Source organism: Blennius ocellaris, assembly GCF_963422515.1.
Source record: "Blennius ocellaris genome assembly, chromosome: 6".
Classification (NCBI taxonomy): domain Eukaryota; kingdom Metazoa; phylum Chordata; class Actinopteri; order Blenniiformes; family Blenniidae; genus Blennius; species Blennius ocellaris.
In genome coordinates this window covers 20801633-20823341 of record NC_137655.1, presented here as the reverse complement: position 1 = coordinate 20823341, position 21709 = coordinate 20801633, and the positions used below count along the sequence as shown (strand labels likewise).

Genomic DNA, 21709 nt, shown 5'->3' with positions numbered 1-21709 from the left:
TGCAATAGGCTGGATTGTTTCCAGGGTTCACTCTACGTTGATAAACGATATAGAAGCTGGAAAGTGATAAACCTCACATCGGTGTTTAGCAATAAACACAACTGGAAATATTCCCAAATGCAGCATCAAAACAATAAAGTATTGTTCAGTTTATGCATCTATTTCTTTTCAACTAATTAGAGTTCACACCTCATACATGATGGAATCGGGGAAATCCCCACAGCTGAGCTCTAACCCTTGAGAGTAAAGACTGCTAAGACAGCAAAATAAGAATTTTTTTTGCGGTCATATGTTTACAATTTTTTTAGCTGTCAGGCATATTGTCTAAAATGTTAAATCTTTGCAGCACATTTCTTCATGAGCGAACAAGGAACTGGGCCCATATGTACACACTCATGTAGACAGCCTTGGCTACCGGTAATCTGTCTTGCAGACAACATGATTCAACTGCTGACAGGACGTTATTGAGTAATTCTGAATGTGTGTGTGCGTGCGTGTGTATTTGTTCCTGTGGATTAGCAGATTAGCCCTCCAGTCTGACGTAGCTGTGACTCACCTCATTAAACTAAGAGATGAACAGGCTGATGGAGAGCGCCATTTCACCACCGAGCTAACCCATCATCATGTAAATAAAAGGCATCTGTTGGAACACAATACACAAAGACAAATGTGTGTATTCTTAATCTTACTTCCTGCAGTGCCCATTGATCATCTTAATGGAATGGGTTAAAATGTTTTTGTTTTTTTTGGAGTCAATATTATTACATCTTGGAAAATACAGTATGTATTGTGGGGGTGAATATTTCTTAAAATTTTAACCAGTGATAAGATAGATAGAGCACCAGGACATGTCCTCAAAAGGAAACCTAATGACCCCCGACTCCTCAAAAGCCACAGTGTGAAGAACTGTGACACAGTTCATAGTTCAGGCTGATCCAGACGGTTCTGACTGATCAGAGTTGCCACTTTCAGGACATTTCTCAACATCCATGTATCCATCTGATGCACTGCTTTATCCAACTCAGTGTCGTAGGGGAAACGATCGCACTTGATGATGGGGAAAGGCTGGATTCACCCTGACAGTCCAGTCAAGATTACCCATCTTTCATCTGAAATGTTCAAACTGCACAACATATAGACATGAGAGGCCCAGACGCCCTCCTGCACTCTTTAAACGGTAGACCGTCACATTTGTGTCGCTACATTCCAGTAATAACAATAATAATAATAATGCATGAGTTATATAGCGCTTTATACTGCATACTAGTAGAATTTAATCTTGCTGCTGTAACTGTAGAAAGTCTTCACAAAGTCATCCATTCATCCAGTTGATCACGGTGCACCGGCGAATGGAGTGTTACTCAGCAGTGTGGTTGTATAATCGTCTTATAGAGTGATGCTCACAGAAGCACTGACTCATGTTTCCAGTGTTTCATCTCTTATGTAACTGTCATCTTACTGCCATCTTTCTATCGCAGTGAGAGACTTCATGTGAGGCTAAGGGGGATTAGCGCCGGCATATCCCGAGTTCACATTCATCCAAATTTACCAAAAAAAAAAGGCAAACCTGATTAAATTCAAGACCTATGTTTGAAAATATTTGTTTTATTGTTCTAAATTAACCTCGTTTTCCAGACATAAATGAGAACCTGTATTTGCTCAAAGCATATCTACAATACTAATCAGTTCATGTTTCTTTATTTTGAAAGAGTGACACTTTATTTAGTGTTGTCAAACTGAACTGAGTCTTTCAATCCATTATTCTTCATTTCCATGGGTGTCGGCACTTAAATAAATCTTTCTTTCTTTGTTTTTGTCGTGAAATGCTACTCCGATGATGAAGAGGTATTCACGTTACTTTTGCTCTGTATGAGTCGAGTTTGGCTCAGGAACCATGTAAACCTTATCTTGAATGAAGTCGGTGTATGAAATGGTCGGCTGGACGTATGATGTGCTCAGGTTTTCAACAGTCAGTGAAAATTATTCACCCCCTTGAACTGCAAAAGCTCAGAAACGTACAAGATCATCTGCAGCGTTACCTGTCAGGGCCTCCTTCAGTTTGTTGTACCAGGTGTGTGTGTGTTCTGCTGAGGCGTTGTGGAGGTGCAGCGTGTCCTCCTCCAGCCACCTCCCCCTCCTCCTGCAGTGGAAGAGCGCCACGCCGAGCACGGGCCCCCCCGACTGCTGGCCCACGGACCGCCGCCGCTTCACCTTCACCGCATACACGTCCTGAAGCGGCAGCATTCCCGGCTGCACAGCCGATATCTCACCTGCAGAAAGAAGGAGGGGGATAGAGAGCGAGAAACAGAGTGAGTACACAACACCTCAATAAAAGACAGAGCTTGATAAAAATGATTCAACATGTCACACCCATGGATACGTTCCCAAATGATCTCCCGATGGACTATACCCACCCCGCATACAGACTGAGGAACATTCTGGTGGTGCCCTGTAGCTCGGCAGACCTCACTAACCTGCCACAGGCCTATTGATTTATTTATTTGCCATCTGTTTAATATGTAAACACTGCATATAGGGTTTTTTTTTTATTGTGCCTATCTTACGTTGTACCTATTTTAGATTATTTTTATATTCTGTTTTACATTTTTCTTCGATTTCATTCTGTACTATGTAGTTTTTTGGGCGTTGGCCGTCCACCGTACACAGAATCTTTGTATCAGGACATGTAAAAACATGGAAAGGTATGACAATAAAAAAGCCATGAAAACGATAACTGAAAGAATCTGTATTTGATGCATTTCACACTTATGCTGTGGCAATGTCTTTAAGTAAAATAAACTTAATGGTTAGATGACGAATCCAATGACAATTCCATGAAGTACAGTGGTAACATAGCAGTATTGAAAGTTTTGTAACAGACACAATAGAATTATGCTCATGTCCCCCATTCATTGTCCGGTTGATAAATGTGAATGTTGCATTTTGCTGCTGGTTACATAATATAAAGTTCACTGTTCATCACTAATCCACTGATGACTAGAAGATACTCTTACACATGTCAATCAATCAGCGTGAGCACAAAAGGAAAACTAAAATCTGATTGGCCCACGTTTGATTAATCACTCAATCCTCTAGTATTAATATAAGCAGAGCTCAGACAGTACACTTATAGTTATATAACACACACACACACACACACACACACACACACACACACACACACACACACACACACACACACACACACACACACACACACACACACACACACACACAGAGTTATTATATCATGTTAGCTGTTTACAGGTTATCTTGATGGCAGATTCGATCAATACAATTTAAAATAACCAATTCCTAAAAGCAAATCACTTACAACTCCACACATTTATTAAATGTGTATATTTGATTTAAAATGTGACTATTAATCTGAAGCTCAAAGTAGTTTCACAAGCAGACACATCATGCCGCGGCAGGTGGAAGAACATCTGCACGTGAAGAGAGAAACTCCACTTTAATCGTGATTTGATTTTTACTCATCCATCCAGATTTGGGTGTTTTTCACATTCTGTGACCCACGGTGTGCTGTACCGTGTGAACACACACACAGACCGGACATTTGAAGCTGGTTTACATCATAAAGTTTTGGTTTTCAGAAGATATGCACTTGGGAACGTCGTGTTCATTGGTGAACTCTTCAAAGTTCAATTCCTGGGCGAGGCAGTTGTGATCGGCTGCATAGACCAGCTCCTCAAAACCACCACGGAGGAGTCCCTGGAAGGTCTATGCAGGCTGGTCACAACTGCCGGTCAGCACATGTCTGAGAATGCCAAGGTGAGACTGAAAAAGTTGATTTGTGGATTCAGCACAGTTTGCAGAGACATTAATGAGGGTTTGTGTTGGGAATTGAGCCACTGTTTGTGGTTATGAAACAGAGAAACAAAAATAAAACTACGTCTCACCTACTCTGTGTTTTTTCCCTCAGTCTCAACTGGACAAGGCATTTGATGGCATCAAAAACATCATTGCCGACAAAAAGATGCCGGCAAGGACGCGGTTCCTGCTCCAGGACGTCGTCGACCTCAGAAAGGTGAGTGTTTGGTTTACATGTTTGCTGTCTGAAATCCTGCAAAAGCTCGTGCTTTACCCCACATTGATTCGTTTTCTTGATTTCTTGAACTTCCTGAAACACAATATTTGTGTACTGCTCACATTTTGATTGCCCATCTACTTGAAGTCTATGTCATGTTTAATTCATTATGAAACAAAATGGGATTGGAGTCAATGCAATGTAAAACAAAAACAAATTCAAACAGCGTTTTTGTGACATTACAGTGAGAAACATTGACAAATATTGAAAAGCTGGGAAAACTTTCAGTCTTTAGAATACAAGTGTATGATTTCAATAGAGACATCTGTGCTGTCCAATACCTGAAAGCCCCTTAAGTCTGACCAACATGAGCTGAATGTGCTTTGGTATCTGAACTGAAACTGCAGAATACGACACAACTCGTTGATTCACACTCATCAAAAACATTCGTTTTTTGTTTTTTTTTTCAGAACAACTGGGTCTCCAGCAGAAGTGCTCAGGGCCCCCAAAAAATCATGGAGGTCCGGAAGAACGCTCACGATGAAGAGGAGAGCCGCAGAAAACCAGTTTTGCAGCTTTCCTCTCGTCAAGACAGGCAGAGAGACCAGAGGGAGAGAGAGCAGAGGGAGCGAGAGAGGAGAGGGAGAGAGAGAGAAGAAGGAGAGAGAGCAGAAGGAGAGAGAGGAGAGGGAGAGAGAGTGGAGAGTGAGAGAGAGCGGAGAGTGAGAGAGCAGAGAGAGAGAGAACAGAGAGCGTGAGCAGAGAGAGAGAGAGTGGAGAGAGAGAGTACAGAGAGAAGGCAGCTGTAGATCGAGCGAACAGAGCGAGATCAGATATTATAAGAATAGAAAGACAGAAGTGCGTTCGAACAAGAGCTCTTAATAGAGAACGTAGTGAGAGGCAGCAGGGAGAGAGAACTGAAGGACCGGCAAGCAAAAGAAGAGAGAGACCGGCGATTTCGAGAAGACAGAGCTTTTCCAGAGCATTTTAAAACTGTTGCCTGAAGGCTTCTAATAAAGCTCTGAATTCTTAAAAATTCCTGATTTCTTCTCTTGATCAGTGGAAATGTGGTTTGAAAGGTACATTTTGTGTTTGATAAAGCGATGTGGTATTTCTGATTGGGACATTCTCGTCAAGCGTACAGGGCTCATTCTAAAATGCTTTGAAAGATATTTTGATGTGTTGTTTGAAAATATACCTGATATAACGTTTGTTTTCCCTAATCTCAGACTAACGGTCATTTCAAGTAAACCAGCCCCAAAAAAACTTTTTTCTAAAAGCATCTCCAGAGTCACTAGACTGTGTCCTGTTGAGTTTGTGCCCTGGGCAGGGGTGTTTCTAGACCCCCTGGGGGCCCGAGGCCAGGACTCTGGGTTCTCCCGGCCCCAGAATGATGATGAATGAAGTCCAGGATGACAGATATAAAACAATGTATGAAAAAACTTTTAATATAACTACACTGTAATGCACATTTTGGTACTTCATGAGGCAAACCACTTGTTTTTAAAAGAGTACTAAAGTTTAGCTACCTGCACAAAATCACAAGACAAACTTTATGTTGATGCGTTTATGAAAAGTCAGAAGATGTGACTCTATAAAGGGCCACAAGCAGCCGCCTTCCCCTCATTTCACCTCCTTTCTTCTGACTCTCCTTTTGCCTTCACCTATGATTCCTCCTCCATACATATTTTCAGTCATTTCTCCCCTCTTCCTATTCTCCCTTTCTCGCTTGTGCTTCCTCACTTCATCATCACCATCATCACCATCATCGGTCCAATTCAGTTGATTGTACAGAAACTTTGTGCGGCAGGTGGTCAGTGTAAAATAAAGGCACCTTGTGCAGCGTGTCGATCCACTGGTTGTTTTATTATAGTAGTGTGAGATTTAAAAAAAACAACAACAAACAAAAAAAACCACAAGTACATGTTGTAAGTAATTGCATATTTATTTAAGGCAGACTTTTAATAATTCCACCCCAAAACCATAAAAGGAAAGAATAAGAGCAATAGTGTGTGATTGTTAAAACAAGTGCTGCAGTGAATCCAGTGGACAGGACCATGATCCTGGTTGCAGTTTGCTGGAAACAAATTGATTTGAGTTTTTAGGAAATGTTCTGCCTGGACAGTAATATAACGTAATGCATGATTTTAGTGTGTAATTGTGAAAAATGTTGATGTTGTCGATGATCACGTCAATATGGACCACAGACAGTACAGTGTACATATTTATCAAATAAAATGAACATAAGCTGCACCCACCATATTTAAAAAGAAAACAATATATTTGTACATACACAATACAAACACTTATCTATAAGTACGTGTGTCCACATTGTAACAGGGCATGAAGTTCGCTGTGGGATTGCAGGTTTTTTCTCCTTTTTTTAAAGTAAAAACAAGTGTTATACACTGCTTCCGTGGTGGGGCGATGGACTGGACTTGAGGGAAAGAGAAAGTAGGAGGGAGGGCAAGTGAATTACTGCAGAAATACACAAACACTGATGGTTTCATCCAGTGGCGGACCTGGATGGTTTTCAGCCCCGGGCTGCTCCCCACTTTGCCCATAGTAAACTCCCCCATTGATGGTTGTTTTTGTGATACACACACACACACACACACACACACACACACACACACACACACACACACACACACACACACACACACACACACACACACACACACACACACACACACACACACACACACACACACACACACACACACACACACACACACACACACAATCCGCTCTGACCAGTGTGTCTTCCTGCCCCATGCCAGCATTAAGAAGTGTGGTATTAACAAGGTGACAGACAGGCAGGCAGACAGACAGGGACTCAAAATCTGCTTTAAGGGGGCTTGTCCGGCTATAATCTGCATTAATTGACAACATGATTGATTTTTGCATGTTTGCAAATGTTGAAAGTTGTCAGAAGTCATGACATACAATGCATAAAATTGTGATCCATGTCACAATGGACGCACTAGTCTGTGACAGTCATATGAGACAACTGAGAATTCTTACACGTATAAATATGATCCTAACCTCTAAACCAGGGCTGTCAAACATAAGGCCTCTGTACCAAAATTGTCCAGCATGAGCCTCCAAAAGAGCTGCAGTCTCTATTACATCTCCCCTCCCTCAAAATTAATAGAGATCAGCTATCACGTTTACCTTCCTGCAGAGGTACAGCAACCACCAATCCCCTGCTGATTATAACTACGCACATACTCACATACACGCACGCACGCACACACGCACACACGCACGCACGCACGCACACACACACACACACACACACACACACACAGCAACTGCGCACCCTGTCCCACAGTGCATTTGAGCGTGTGGACATGATTACGTAAACAGGGGTGTGCATGCTATATTAGTATGCATACAGAATGTTTAATCGTCAGTAGTAAATGGGAGAGAAAAGGATGAAGAAATATAATAAAGTGGCATTTTGGTTAAAGATATGTCTATGTTTTGATTTGCTTCTTGCTTTTGGAACAAAACCCCAAAAAAATCCACTGTACATAAATTGTTTGCAAAATGTTGTTTATATTTATTTATTTATTTTCGAATATCAAAACATGGAGATTGTTGATGAGATGACTGTTATGCAAAATAGATGGGGGAGGCACCTTAAAGGGGAGCAAAGGTGATTAAAGGAGATCAAAGGATATCAAAGGAGATCAATGGAGATCAAGGACATCAAAGCCAGAATGGAATCTATAAAGTCTTCACAGTCTCTAAAGCTGCACACTTTTGGTCCTAGAGGTCAGGAGAGTATTTGCGAACGACGAGCGACGACTTTCAACACATCATCGAGAGAAAATTCCATTCCACTTTTTTCCACAACCGAGAGCAAAACGAAGGGCGGAAAAATGACTTCGTTGCGTCACGCAAAACCTTCGGCCGCTTCAGGTGAGCAACGTCCTCACACGAAATAGAGAAGTTGTGAAAACAGCCTGGATGAATCAATGTAAATTGGGAACACAGCAGCTCTGACTGAACAGATAATTTGAAGGAAAATCATGCTGGATTCATTTAATGTAAAATCAAATAACTTCAGAAAGTTCTGCTCACTCAGCAGCTTTAGTTTGATTCATTCGATGTTCAAACTTTGCCTGTTCTGTTTTAGTTTCTACAACACACTAAGAATTGATTTTCAGCATTTTCTTAATAGTTTTATCACTATTTATTTCAAATATACATGATATGTAGTATTTTTCCAGTTAGAGTTCATCAACCCAGAGGTTTCCTTCCATCCTGTTCATGCACACACACACACACACACACACACACACACACACACGCACACACACACACACACACACACACACACACACACACACACACACACACACACACACACACACACACACACACACACACACACACACACACACACACACACACACACACACGCAAACGCACACACACACTAAACAATATCTCTTCTCCAGGCCTTGAGGCTGGAGATATCCTCATCGGAGCCTCCAGCAGATACACTATATTGAAGGTCCTCGGCGAGGGCACCTATGGAAAAGTTCTCGAGTGCTGGAGCGTCAACAGCCAAGAAAAAGTGGCGATCAAAATAATGAAAAGGAGAATTAAGGGCGACACAGAGCGTGAGGTAAACATTTACACCTCTGATATTTCTATATTCATGTTCATTCTTCACCGTCAAGAGTTTGTTCAAGGAAACTGACCACGTTTTCCTCTTTGTTCCCTCCAGCTCTCCATGTTGGAGGCAATCAGCATGGTGGACGCAGACCAGAACAACTTGGTCAAATTCCTCGAGTGCTTCGAGCACATGGGCTATACATGTCTCGTTTTTGAAAAGCTCGACATAGACCTATTTGAGATGATGGTACAGCAAAACTCATCCATGTGTCTCATTGACATTCGCAACATCGCGGAGCAGGTTTGTCTAATTGGCTTCAATAATCTCTTTGTCCGATCGGTAAGAGGAAATTGTGAGCGCGTCCTCACCGACCCGTCCTCTCACGCTTTGCCCTGCAGCTCCTGGTAGCCCTCGATGCTCTCAAGAGCCTGGACCTCGTTCACGCTGACATCAAGCCAGATAATGTAATGCTGGTGAGTGCGGAGGAGAGGCCGAAAGTGAAGCTGGTGGATTTTGGACTGGGGATTCCAGCCAGCAAAATCCGTCCCGGCATGATGCTCCAGACACCTGGATACAGGTATGTTCAGGTCACGGTTTTCATCCACACTACCAGGCTCCATGTTGGCCAGGTGTTCAACTCTCCTGTGTTTCCTCCTCAGAGCGCCGGAGGTCAGTCTCGGCCTCCAGTACAATGAGGCGGTGGATGTGTGGGGGGTGGGCTGCGTCCTGGCCTTCCTCTACCTCTGCGGCAACCTCTTCCCCGTCACCTCTGAATATCAGACGGTAGGTCTGCCTGTTTCCTACATGTTTCCAGTAGAAGATGTCAGAACCTCTGCTAATGTGTCTGTGATTCTGCCTGCAGATGAGATGTATTGTCCAGACCCTGGGCCCGCCACCGGACCACGCACTGTCACAGGGGGCATACACAAGGCGCTTCTTTACCGAGGAGGAGGACGACGTGGACGGCTCAAGATGGCGGCTCATGGTAAAGTAACTTTCTCTGGTTGGACTTGGTTAAATAATCTTGCTGGGAACATTTCTCTAACAGTTGTGATATTTGTGTTCCTGCAGACACCGGAAGAATTCTCTCAGGTGAACGGCGAGTCAGCAGGAGAGGAAAACCCTTGCTTTGAACTGACCCGCGGCCTGGATGAACTGATGGAGGTCGGTACTCTCTCTGCTGGTTGATCGACTCTCTCACTGCTTCTGTCTTCTTCACTTTCTCACGTGCAATTTAACAAGGCGTCACAAAACAACGAAATACACTCAAACATCTTCAGGAGAGTTTTACACTTTCATTTGTAAATCTTGTACATTTTTCATTCAGGTTAAAGCTCACTAAATGTCACACATGCAACCTTCACGTAACTTGATGTCTGGAAGAAATACTGAGCTGTTCAAATGACGCAGCTGATTTATGTATTTTAACTGATCTTCAAAAATTTTTTTTAATTCGGTGGGTGCTGCTTATATTCAGGTGCGCTCAATAGTTTGGGAAATTGCAGTAATTTATGAATTCAGCAAATATCAAAGTGGTTCATTTACTGAGCGATTTATGTTTATATATTACATTTTTCTAAAGTTTTTTGTTTTGTTTTGCAGCAACACAGTTTAACAGTGGATCTCCTCTCTATTATTAATATCTAAAAGTAAAAAGTTTAAATTAAGCAGTGATGCTCTTGTTTCAAAGTTGAAGTAGTTCCTTGTTTACTACTTTGTTTATTCGTCCGTCAACACGACAGTGGAGTCAGAGCCGTTTTTTGTTCTTGTAAAGTTGCATTTCCAGTGGCTCCGAGCAGCGCCATCGTGTAAACAGGCAATTTGGCTTTGTGACCCTTTCAACATTCGACCCGCTAACCAGACTTTGTTTGTCAATGCAGATTTATCCGGTCATGGACGAGACTGAGTGGGAGGAACGATCAGAGCTGGTCGACCTTCTCAAGGGGCTGCTGGATGTGGACCCAGATGAGAGGTTGACCCCCCAGGAAGCGCTGACCCACCCCTTCTTCACCCAGTGCTTCCTCAGCGAGGACCCCCACAGCCACGACCCCATCAACCAGGGGCCTCTAGACCAGGAGCCCCTAGACCAGGAGCCCCGAGACCAGGATCCTTGGGACCAGGAGCCTTGGGACCAGGAGCCTCAAGACCAGGAGCCCCGAGACCAGGAGTCTTGGGACCAGGAGCTTTGGGACCAGGAGCCTCTAAACCAGGAGCCTTGGGACCAGGAGCCTCTAAACCAGGAGTTTTGGGACCAGGAGCCTTGGGACCAGGAGTCGTGGGACCAGGAGTCTTGGGACCAGGCGCCTCTAAACCAGGAGTCTTGGGACCAGGCGCCTCTAAACAAGGAGTCTTGGGACCAGGAGTCTTGGGACCAGGCACCTCTAAACCAGGAGTCTTGGGACCAGGAGTCTTGGGACCAGGAGCCTATTGTGTTCGCCCCAAAATTGAGAAATGACTCTTGTTTCACAACTTTTTGGAAATAAATTTCCTTCAGACTTAAAATGCTTCTCATGATTATCGCTTCAAACACACACACACACACACACACACACACACACACACACACACACGCACACACACACACACACACGCACACACACACACACGTACACACGCACACACGCACCTACACACACACACACAGACCGGACATTTGAAGCTGGTTTACATCATAAAGTTTTTTGGTTTTTTTGAGGGACATAGTTGCAAAATATGTGGGGAATTATTCTTTTCTTTTTCTGACCACAATAAATGTAGAGAAATATCGTTTTTTTTAAGCACATATGCTAAACTACATTCAGTAATCCGATTACTTTCAAATGTAACTCCTCACTAGAGAGAGTGGAGAGAGAGAGAGTGAGAGAAGAGAGAGAAGGCAGCTCTAGATCGAGGTAACAGAGTGAGAGCAGAAGTTAGAAGAACAGAAAGAGAAGAGGGAGTTCGAACGAGAGCCTTGATCGAGAGCGTCGTGAGAGGTGGCAGGGAGAGAGGACTGAAAGACCGGCAAGCCAGAGAACAGCGAGACCAGCGATTCAGAGAAGACAGAGCTTTTCCAGAGCGCTTTAAATATGTTTCCTGAAGGCTTCTAATAAAGCTCTGAATTCTTAAAAATTCCTGATTTCTTCTCTTGATCAGTGGAAATGTGGTTTGAAAGGTACATTTTGTGTTTGATAAAGTGAGGTGGTATTTCTGATTGGGACATTCTCGTCAAGCGTACAGGGCTCATTCTAAAATGCTTTGAAAGATATTTTGATGTGTTGTTTGAAAATATACCTGATATAACATTTGTTTTCCCTAATCTCAGACTAACGGTCATTTCAAGTAAACCAGCCCAAAAAAAACTGTCCTGTTGAGTTTGTGCTACAGACCGTACAGTGTACACTATTTATAAAAAAAATGAACATAAGCTGCACCCACCATATTTAAAAAGAAAACAATATATTTGTACATATACAGTACAAACAGTTGTCCATAAGTACGTGTGTCCACATTGTAACAGGGCATGAAGTTCACTGTGGGATTGCAGGTTTTTTCTCCTTTTTTTAAAGTAAAAACAAGTGTTATACACTGCTTCCGTGGTGGGGCGATGGACTGGACTTGAGGGAAAGAGAAAGTAGGAGGGATTTTAAACACCACTTCCACTGCACGCACACACACACACACACACACACACACACACACACACACACACACACACACACACACACACACACACACACACACACACACACACACACACACACACACAGAGTTATTATATCATGTTAGCTGTTTACAGGTTATCTTGATGGCAGATTCGATCAATACAATTTAAAATAACCAATTCCTAAAAGCAAATCACTTACAACTCCACACATTTATTAAATGTGTGTATTTGATTTAAAATGTGACTATTAATCTGAAGCTCAAAGTAGTTTCACAAGCAGACACATCATGCCGCGGCAGGTGGAAGAACATCTGCACGTGAAGAGATAAACTCCACTTTAATCGTGATTTCATTTTTACTCATCCATCCAGATTTGGGTGTTTTTCACATTCTGTGACCCACGGTGTGCTGTACCGTGTGAACACTGCATGCCATCTGAAACAGAACTCGTATCATCAACAAACAAACAAAGGTGTGACCTAATTTATGTGTAATTGGTATCAACTACACATACTAAACAGTATATTTAATTATACATTATAGCTTCTTGACCCACGACAATAGTCAGCTTGTTTTGGGTACCTCGGAAAAAGGATCTCTGAGAAGAGGTTTATGATTAATTTCAGTTAAGGATGTTGTGGTTTTTTATTGTCGTTTGTTTGTCAGGAAGAAGCGGCTAATGATTGGTAAACAAATACAGTTATTGCCGGAGGAAGTTACTTGAATTTGCCATCCATCCCCATTCTGTCCTTCACAAGATATAAACCTGCTGCCCTCCCAAGACTTGCAGCTGTCAGTAATCAATATTAATGCTGGGGGAAAGAAATAAACAAAACCTGCAGGTCACGAGCAAACAACCCAGCACCTGTAACAGTCCACCGTACAGAGTAAACAGCTCTGAGCAAGGAGATCCACCAGCAAATAGTTTTCAGCGATAATAGCTGATTAATCCCCTCCTCTGTATAAAATCCCCTCCTGCTGTTATCAAACGCCCCCCACCCCTCTTCCCTCAATGACGCCAGCATCCATATGTCGAGGTCACAGTGTGTGTTTCATTGTCGTTGCTTCATTCATGCAAACGTTTGTTTATTCAGTGTGAACAAGTTGCAGCGACAGAGAAGCTAAAAGTTCAAAATTTTACAGCCTTAAACACTGCAAGTCAAGAAATGTGTGTGTGCAGGCGGCCTTCGGTTGTTTTAATAATTAAATGTACATAGGTACTGCTTTAATAGTTGGATTTCGTTTATGACATCTCTTACTTCAGTTGGAAACCCAATGATGGTTTACCTTTTCACATTTGTGATATATGTGCGAACATAGAAAGTAAGTTCCTTTGTAGGAAACAAAACAGTCTTTCTATAAGTACAGACTAAAAATAAACACTTCAATAGACAATATTTTCATATGATTGCTATTTTGTTAGGAATATCACGTTCACTCTTCATTTTGACCGCTTGCTTTCTATCATGTTTGAGGAAAACAATCTTGGAGATTTAGAGCGTTGAACTGCAGAAACAGCCGCTGGAAACAAGGTTTGTTGAAAGATGATATGATGGAATCTTACTGTGCAATTAAACCAACTGATCAATAAAATTAGTGCGCAGGCATCTATAAAAGAAACTTTAAGTACATTTGCAAATGAAAGTAAACTGTGTCCACTATATGATGTCTAAACATGATGGTAATCTTTTCAATAATCATATTTGATAGTAATATGTGTCTCCAGTGACCAGAGCTCATCGAATATAACATGACTGTTATACTTTATTATACTTCTCACACCACAGCCTCCATTTGTTTAGTATGAGATGTGAGATTCAGTATGTGGGGTGGCACTGGGATCATGTTTACACTTTAATTTGGTCTCCATCCTACTCTCTAGATATAACGCTCCACAATCACATTACAAAATTGCACGTCAGTGCATTTTGGGTACATTTACACTGGTATTTCCATGTGGCAGAGCACTATTAAATCACAATCGCTCAGATTAAATATTTCTGCTTGTAAATAGGTTGTTTGAGGTTATTATAGGTCATGAGTTTGCAAAAAAAAAGGCAATTTCTTGCTTTTTTTTAATGTCCAACACACATGTATGGGTCTAAAAACAAAAGAGAAAGGGAGAGATAGAGACAGATTTTCCATCCACCTCAATAAAACTGACTCTGATCTGAGCTGACAGGACCTACAGAGTTACACACAAAAGTGGGTTTGCGCACACACACACATACACACAAACAGGTTTGTTCCAGATGGAGGCGAGTGTCCCATCATGCCCTCACAACCGACTGTGCCAACATACAGCCAACATTCACACAATACGATGTGTTTGTGCACACTGTTTGTTCCGTGAATGTTTTTAATATTTCATCAAACTTGCAGTGACGTTCATTTAAAAAAAAATGATCAGTATCCAGAGCTCGCTCATTTAAAGGTGATTACTTTGTTGTATTGTTTCACAAGCACACAGTTTGGGAGAACAAAGAAAAAAGGATCAATTCGTCCGAATGTTCTGTAAAAAGACATTGAGAATATCATACATGAAGCAAACGTGGTGCTCCTGTAAAAGTTATTACCGTTTTTGTGTTGCAAGCCCATAACTCAGCGTCAGTCCAGTCTCATGGTGACCAGGCCATGTGGTCACTGTGGGATGTTATGGATCATATCTTGCACACACACAGAGTCGTGTTTCTAATGTCAAAGGACATTGCGCTGTCATGACTGTCCTCCGAACCCAGTCTCACTGAGACCGTAGCCTTAAAGGAGGTCTCTGTTTTATAACTGCACCGGATCGACAAGGGGGAAACTTTGCACAATGTTAACGATTGAAGAGAATAATTTTTTTCCACAACATTATGCACACATAGACGAAAGCTTTATCATTCACATTGTGTTACACATGCATCCTGAAAATGTAGTCTGACACAGTAAATTGATCATAAATGGATCACTTTTTATACTTGGTCTAGAGGTCGCCAGATAGTTCATGGCCTGTATTAAATTCTAACTTCCCAAGATGCAAGATTGGAACTCCAAACTCTATTATCACTCAATAGATTTACCTCTCTTTACCACAACACAGGACTTATAGGGGTATTTTATAGCTTCTTCTGGATATTAACAAGAAGTTTTGTACCACCAGGTTTTTCTGGTGGTACAAAAACTGTTTTGATTTGTTGTACAAGCAATGTGAAATTCTTTAATACTGCTACAAAACACACACACACACACACACACACACACACACACACACACACACACACACACACACACACACACACACACACACACACACACACACACACACACACACACACACACACACTGTTTGATGGCTCAGGTTTCACCTCACTGATGTGCAAATATGTGATGAATTCATGTGCAGAAATAAACAACAGCAGCTGATTTGTTTATATAGAAATGTCTAATCAACACACTCACATCACGCTGGCAAGCTGTGTGTGTGTGTGTGTGTGTGTGTGTGTGTGTGTGTGTGTGTGTGTGTGTGTGTGTGTGTGTGTGTGTTGGCAGTAGTGGAGAGCAGTTGGTTTGGCCCATGGGGGGTTATTAGAGTCTCTCAGTGTGAGGAGATTAACACACACACACACACACACACACACACACACACACACACACACACACACACACACACACACACACACACACACGCACACACACGCACACACACACACACACACAGTGCTGGCTTAATGACATTATCTTGGATGAAATACAGCAAAACAGATTGGCTCAAACTACACACACACACACACACACACACACACACACACACACACACACACACACACACACACACACACACACACACACACACACACACTCATTGAATTTACACCTTCATCCTGCTCCACCAACCAGTTCTGTCTGAATGGATTTCAACCAAAAATCTCACACACAACAGGACGCTAACAAAATTATAGCACAATATAACAACAGTGGTACCAAAATAGTATCACAACATAAGCAAACCAGAGCTTGGTGGCTTTTAAAAGACCCGCCACACTTCAAACTGCAGGATTGATGGGATCTTTATGTGCATAGAACAGAGTAAAGCTAAAAATTGTTAAAGGTAAAAAAGAAAGAGACTCAATGAATGTGTATGTAGAGCTCATATCATACTGACAAAAATCCAGGCAGTAGCAGTATCCCCTCGCTCAATGACTGGATCTTTGCTGTTTGTCCTTTTCCTGCTCTCCATATATCTCTTTTTAGCTCACTTCACTTTTAATAGTTCACTTTGTCAATATTATATGAATAAGTTATAATCCCAGCAACAAAGAATGAACTAATTAACCTTCTACTACCTTTCTCTCATTTGACAAAAGAAACTAAATACATTAACAAGAACCAAACACTGAACTTTCCTTCCTCTTATCTCCCGCATTGGATCTGCAAACATCCAATAACATCAAAGCAAACAACAAATAACCCTTTAAAATACTATGATCGCAAACAAATTGTATTTAGATTTCTATGCCTTAAAGTCATGAGGAGGGTTGACAGTTGTTTATGATTTTCTTCATGGCAGTCATAAGAGAACAGAAGATAGAAGTTTTTAATTGATTAAATGTGATTAATGTACATTTAAATAAAATAATAACTAAATGTATAGAGATATAGAACACTCTGGACACATAGGTATACAGATTTGCTTAAACTAGTTGTCCCTTAAGCCCTATAATCCAGGACTGTCCAAAATAAGCCCATAACTGGTCCACCAGGTTCTACATTCTGACTGGTGAAATGACCTTGTAAAATTGGGAAAAACGTTTATTCACTGCAGTTTTCAACAAATATACACTCAAATCACACAGCTCACGGCACCACACTGACTTAGAGTTAATTCCTCCACTACTCCTCTAAAACGCTAAGCTGGACCTACTGTTGTCCTCACATCACTTGCCAGCGTACGGTCTGCCAGACACCATCAGGACCGCTGATCGCCATGACAACTGGTCATCATGGTAAATTACCTGTGGGGCTCTCCGGGACGATGGGGGTCCAGGTCAACCTCGTTCCAGTGAGCAGCACATCATGACTCTTCTTGCCCAGTTTGAAGATCCCACGCAGAACAACGCGCTCGCTGGAACACATTGGAACACGCAACGCGTGAACTGAAGTGTTTATAACAGGTTAATGACCGAGCTATATATTAGTTAATTACTGCAGTGTGCTAGAGCCCAGCCCAACTAACTAAGGGTGAAGACCCCGGACAGTTTTTATTATTATATTCGTGACAGTGTAAGATCACTTAATTGCATACAAGACGAACACGTGTTGTGTTTGAAGCTGGAGGCTTGATGTATTTTCATTATCGTCATATGCGATTTTGAGTGTCCTGAAAAGTGCTATAAATCCCATGCATCATTATTATTATTATTATTATTATTGTTATTGTTGTTGCTGCTCCATTTTTTTAGGCACAGGTTGTCATTATCTGGATGTTAGCGATACTTCTACTTGATGTCCCTTTTGCTCAACAGTTTCCTCGTACAACCAGTGTTCATTTCTGGAGCAATTTGATTTCCAGTAGCTTTTCTTTTTTTTTTTAGATCAGCCCACACAGACATGGATTCGCTCCATGAGCCACATCAGATTGATACCGACCACTGCGGTCTGGTTTTGGAGATGCTCAGAATCAGTCATCATCACAATTTGGCCTTTGGCATGAAGTTATGGCACAAAGGTGTCCATGCTGGAGGTGAAGCTGAAGATGAACTCCAACTGACTCGTTCCATCATCAATCCTAATGAAGGCCTCATATTTGCTTAATGCGTAAGCAGCCAAGACATGTAGATTAATAAAATGTACTCCACAGGAACTGTCATAATTACAGTTTAAGGATGCGGAGCTGATGACTTTTCAAGTCAACTAATCAGTAGGTGTTTCTGCTCTAATGTGGCCCATAGAAGTGCAGGTTACTCAGGTTATGTCAAGTATAAATAAGTTTAAAGAAGTGATCTACTCGGTGTCATCTATTGAATCCATTTACCCCATGTTGTGTTCTGTTTCATCCATCATCCTTCATAAAGAACAAACTTCTGGCCAGAACAGGAGCTGGCAACAAGGTTATTATTATTATTGGAGTCTAAATAGCAATTTGAGATTATTGAGATTTATTGTCTGCTGACAATGCTTTTGGCGGTCAAGAAAAAAAGCACAGTGTAGTGCTACGGGGGGGTCCTCCCTCCCAGGACCTGATACCAGCAGAGGAGCTGGACATCCATTGAAATAAAGGGAGGTACAGTGATGGAGGAGATCCATGGAGGTACAGTGGTGGAGGAGATCCGGGGAGGTACAGTGATGGAGGAGATCCAGGGAGGTACAGTAAAGGATTCGGTCGTTGCTGTTGACAGTTGCAGCTTCTTACAAGGTGCATGCCTGCCTACATTGCACTTCCACTACTGATTAAACACATTTATACAATATTCTACTGTCTGACTTGGAATTTGCTTGCCGTGTCCGGGGACAAAGTTGTGCTTTTGGTCTTTATATATAAACTGTACTATTACATAATACGAGAAGTCAACCAGCAAATGAAATGACTCCAGTTATAATATCCGAATGATGTAATATGTGCAGATAAACTGAGAAAATTGTGTAAAACTGTAAAACTTGGCCTGCTTTCATGCAACCGACTTGAGGCTAAGTTTATCCAGGATAACTAATATGTATGAGTGTCCACCATAAACGTGTTAAGTGGCATCTCTGGACTATGTGGCATCTTCCTTCCAGAAGTGATTAGAAATCGGAGCTTCCTCAGGATTCTGGACCACCTCACAATGGAGTGTGTGTCGAGGGCTGCATTAGTTTTATGTGACCACGGGGAAGTGTCTGCCTGAAGACCTCCACATACTGGCTATTTTTCTGCAGGCAGCAGTGTTGCTTGACGGTGTTTTCGCAGTTGCGTTATTTTACCTACCAAATTAAGGAAACATTTTTCTTCTATTGACATTGAGTTGTACCACTGAAATGATGAATACACTTTTGATTCTGACTGTAAAAGCTATGTTCTCTAAAAACAGAATTTTGCTCCACTTACACCTTGATGTAATTAGACAATCAAGGAAAAATCTTCATCTGAACATTTAGCGAAAGATTAATAGAATGTTTTGCCAAACCTGCATCCCAGACCAGTGAACCCCACCTGGTTTGCGAATGCTTTAGTGATGTCCAGTCATTGTCCAGTACGTCTACTATCTTGGACTTCTATGTCCAAAAACTAAGAAGACAACGTCCTTCGTGGGGTGCGGCCTCTGAATTGAGACATAGCTACAGTTTGAAGGCTCTGAGGTCACTGGTTGAAGCTGAAGATACAGAAGTCACAGATGGTTACAACATGTTCCTGTTTCAACCCATCCTATTGTGATGAGTGGCTCACTGTGTGATGGTGTGGTGAGGGACAGCCATATATCAGTGAACAATGTCTTCACTGTGCAATAAGATTTATTGGTAATTCACGAGTGCATTCATTTCCCCACATTTCCACTGTTTATGCAGTTATTTATGGAGGTTCTGGCCAATATTGTGATATATTGATCATATTTTTTATAACATACTGTGTTTATGCTGCACTGTTCTTCCTTGCACCTCTTTTAATTTCATCATTCACAAGTTGGATGATGAAATAAATTTTTTTCTATTTCTATATTTGCATTATATGTTCTCTGGCATTATGATTACACAAATGAAAGAGTTCACACAGGCTTGTGTGGACAACTTGTGTCACTTTAGTTTCTCCATCAACTGCAGTTCTTATCATGTCATTCAGTTTCAATGACAATAAAGAGCTTTATTTCCTTCACACTGCAATCTGCATTTAACTTGCAGTCAATCACTAACTCTCCGGGTTTATAGAGGACCACGTTTCTTGCATTCCGACGGGAGTAATCCAAGTAATTATTACAATAAATTACATTATCGTTTCGATGTCGACTCTGACTATTAGTTCAAGAGTTTGCAGAAACAATATAAACTCATTAATTCACATGGGTCTGTGTGAGGAAGATGGACTGAGAAGATGAACCTGAGTGAAAGTACTGACCTCTGCTCCTCCTCTTCCTCCACCCGCTGCACTTCATCGCGCTCCTTCTTCTTCTTCTTCCCGCTCCGCTTCTCCTGTTTCTTCTTCGTCTTCGTGTCTCCCGCTTCTTCGCGCAGCTCCTCTTCGGGCTCCGACATGTCAGCTCACTTTAGCAGCGACAAACAAACTCGCATATAAACAATCGCTGGTGTTTTTGAGTTTTCCTCGCAAGTAAACATGTAGTAAGGCGATCACGGTGTATTTCCGGTGTGTCGTCGCTATGGAGACGGGCTTTGCCAGACTCTCTGTTCGTGCACGCGGCAGATCGCCCTGTGCGCGCTCCTGTATCCGTCCAAACTGGAGCGCGCAAACACTGATCAAGATTTCATTGCTACGTCACTAATCAGTTTTTGTATTGTCCATATACTGGTTTATATGTGTGTGTGTGTGTGTGTGTGTGTGTGTGTGTGTGTGTGTGTGTGTGTGTGTGTGTGTGTGTGTGTGTGTGTGTGTGTGTGTGTGTGTGTGTATATATATATATATATATATATATATAAACCAGTATATGGAGCTTATTAATTGACCATATATATATAAATAAACACGCACACTCTCCCTAAGCTATTTTATGGTAGTGGCTCTTCCACTCAGCAAATAAAAAATGCATTCTTGTTGCACTGATATAGAATTTATTCTATAATAAAATAGCTGGGTAAAACCACAGAGTGGTGTCATAGTTCACACTGTTGGCTCATCTTGAGAAGTTTGTGATTTGAGTCCATGTAGAGCTTGGAACCTTTTCTCTGTGGGGTTTGCACATTCTCCCTGTGTGTTGGTCTCTATCTGTTTGCCCAGTGATGGACTAGTGAATTCTCCAGGGTGTGCCTTGCCTTCGCACATACTCAACGGGGATTGACCCAAGCATACAATGACCTGAGTTTGGATAAATTGCTGTGAAATGTTGGAGCATATATTGAAAACGTAGTTCAGGTTCAATAAATCTAAAATACAGCTTCAGTTCAATAAAGGCTCAACAATATGTAAGTGGCAAAAGGATGTAGTGTTTGGCAAGTCACATAGATTAATGTTTTATTCAAAATAAATTCAGAAAATAAATAATCTTTTTTTAATCTAATATAATAAATCAAAGCTGAAGTTGTCCTTCTTCTACTATTAGTTTTCCTTCTATATAAAAATGATTGCTATATGTGTAAGGTGCGCATACCATTAAAAGCCCTATAAACTGTACTGTTATACCAAGCTGGATGGTCTTTTTTCATGCTTGCTTTCTAAAAAAATATTTTAATTTTTGATTAATCTCACCTCAGAACCGTTTTC

The 21709-nt window shown here is 41.6% G+C and overlaps 1 protein-coding gene across 1 annotated transcript in view; it reads right to left on the bottom strand.

Moving 5' to 3' along the window:
* Nucleotides 1–20529, bottom strand: part of cerkl (CERK like autophagy regulator) — a gene marked incomplete at both ends in the record, with an annotated part of 36497 nt that extends 15968 nt beyond the window's left edge. Inside the window, 3 exons of the mRNA XM_080498548.1 lie at nt 2040–2270; nt 17322–17431; nt 20393–20529. Of these exons, the coding sequence (XP_080354674.1) occupies nt 2040–2270; nt 17322–17431; nt 20393–20529 (478 nt within the window). The remainder of the gene's footprint in view (nt 1–2039; nt 2271–17321; nt 17432–20392) is intronic.
* Nucleotides 20530–21709: the final 1180 nt, after the last annotated feature.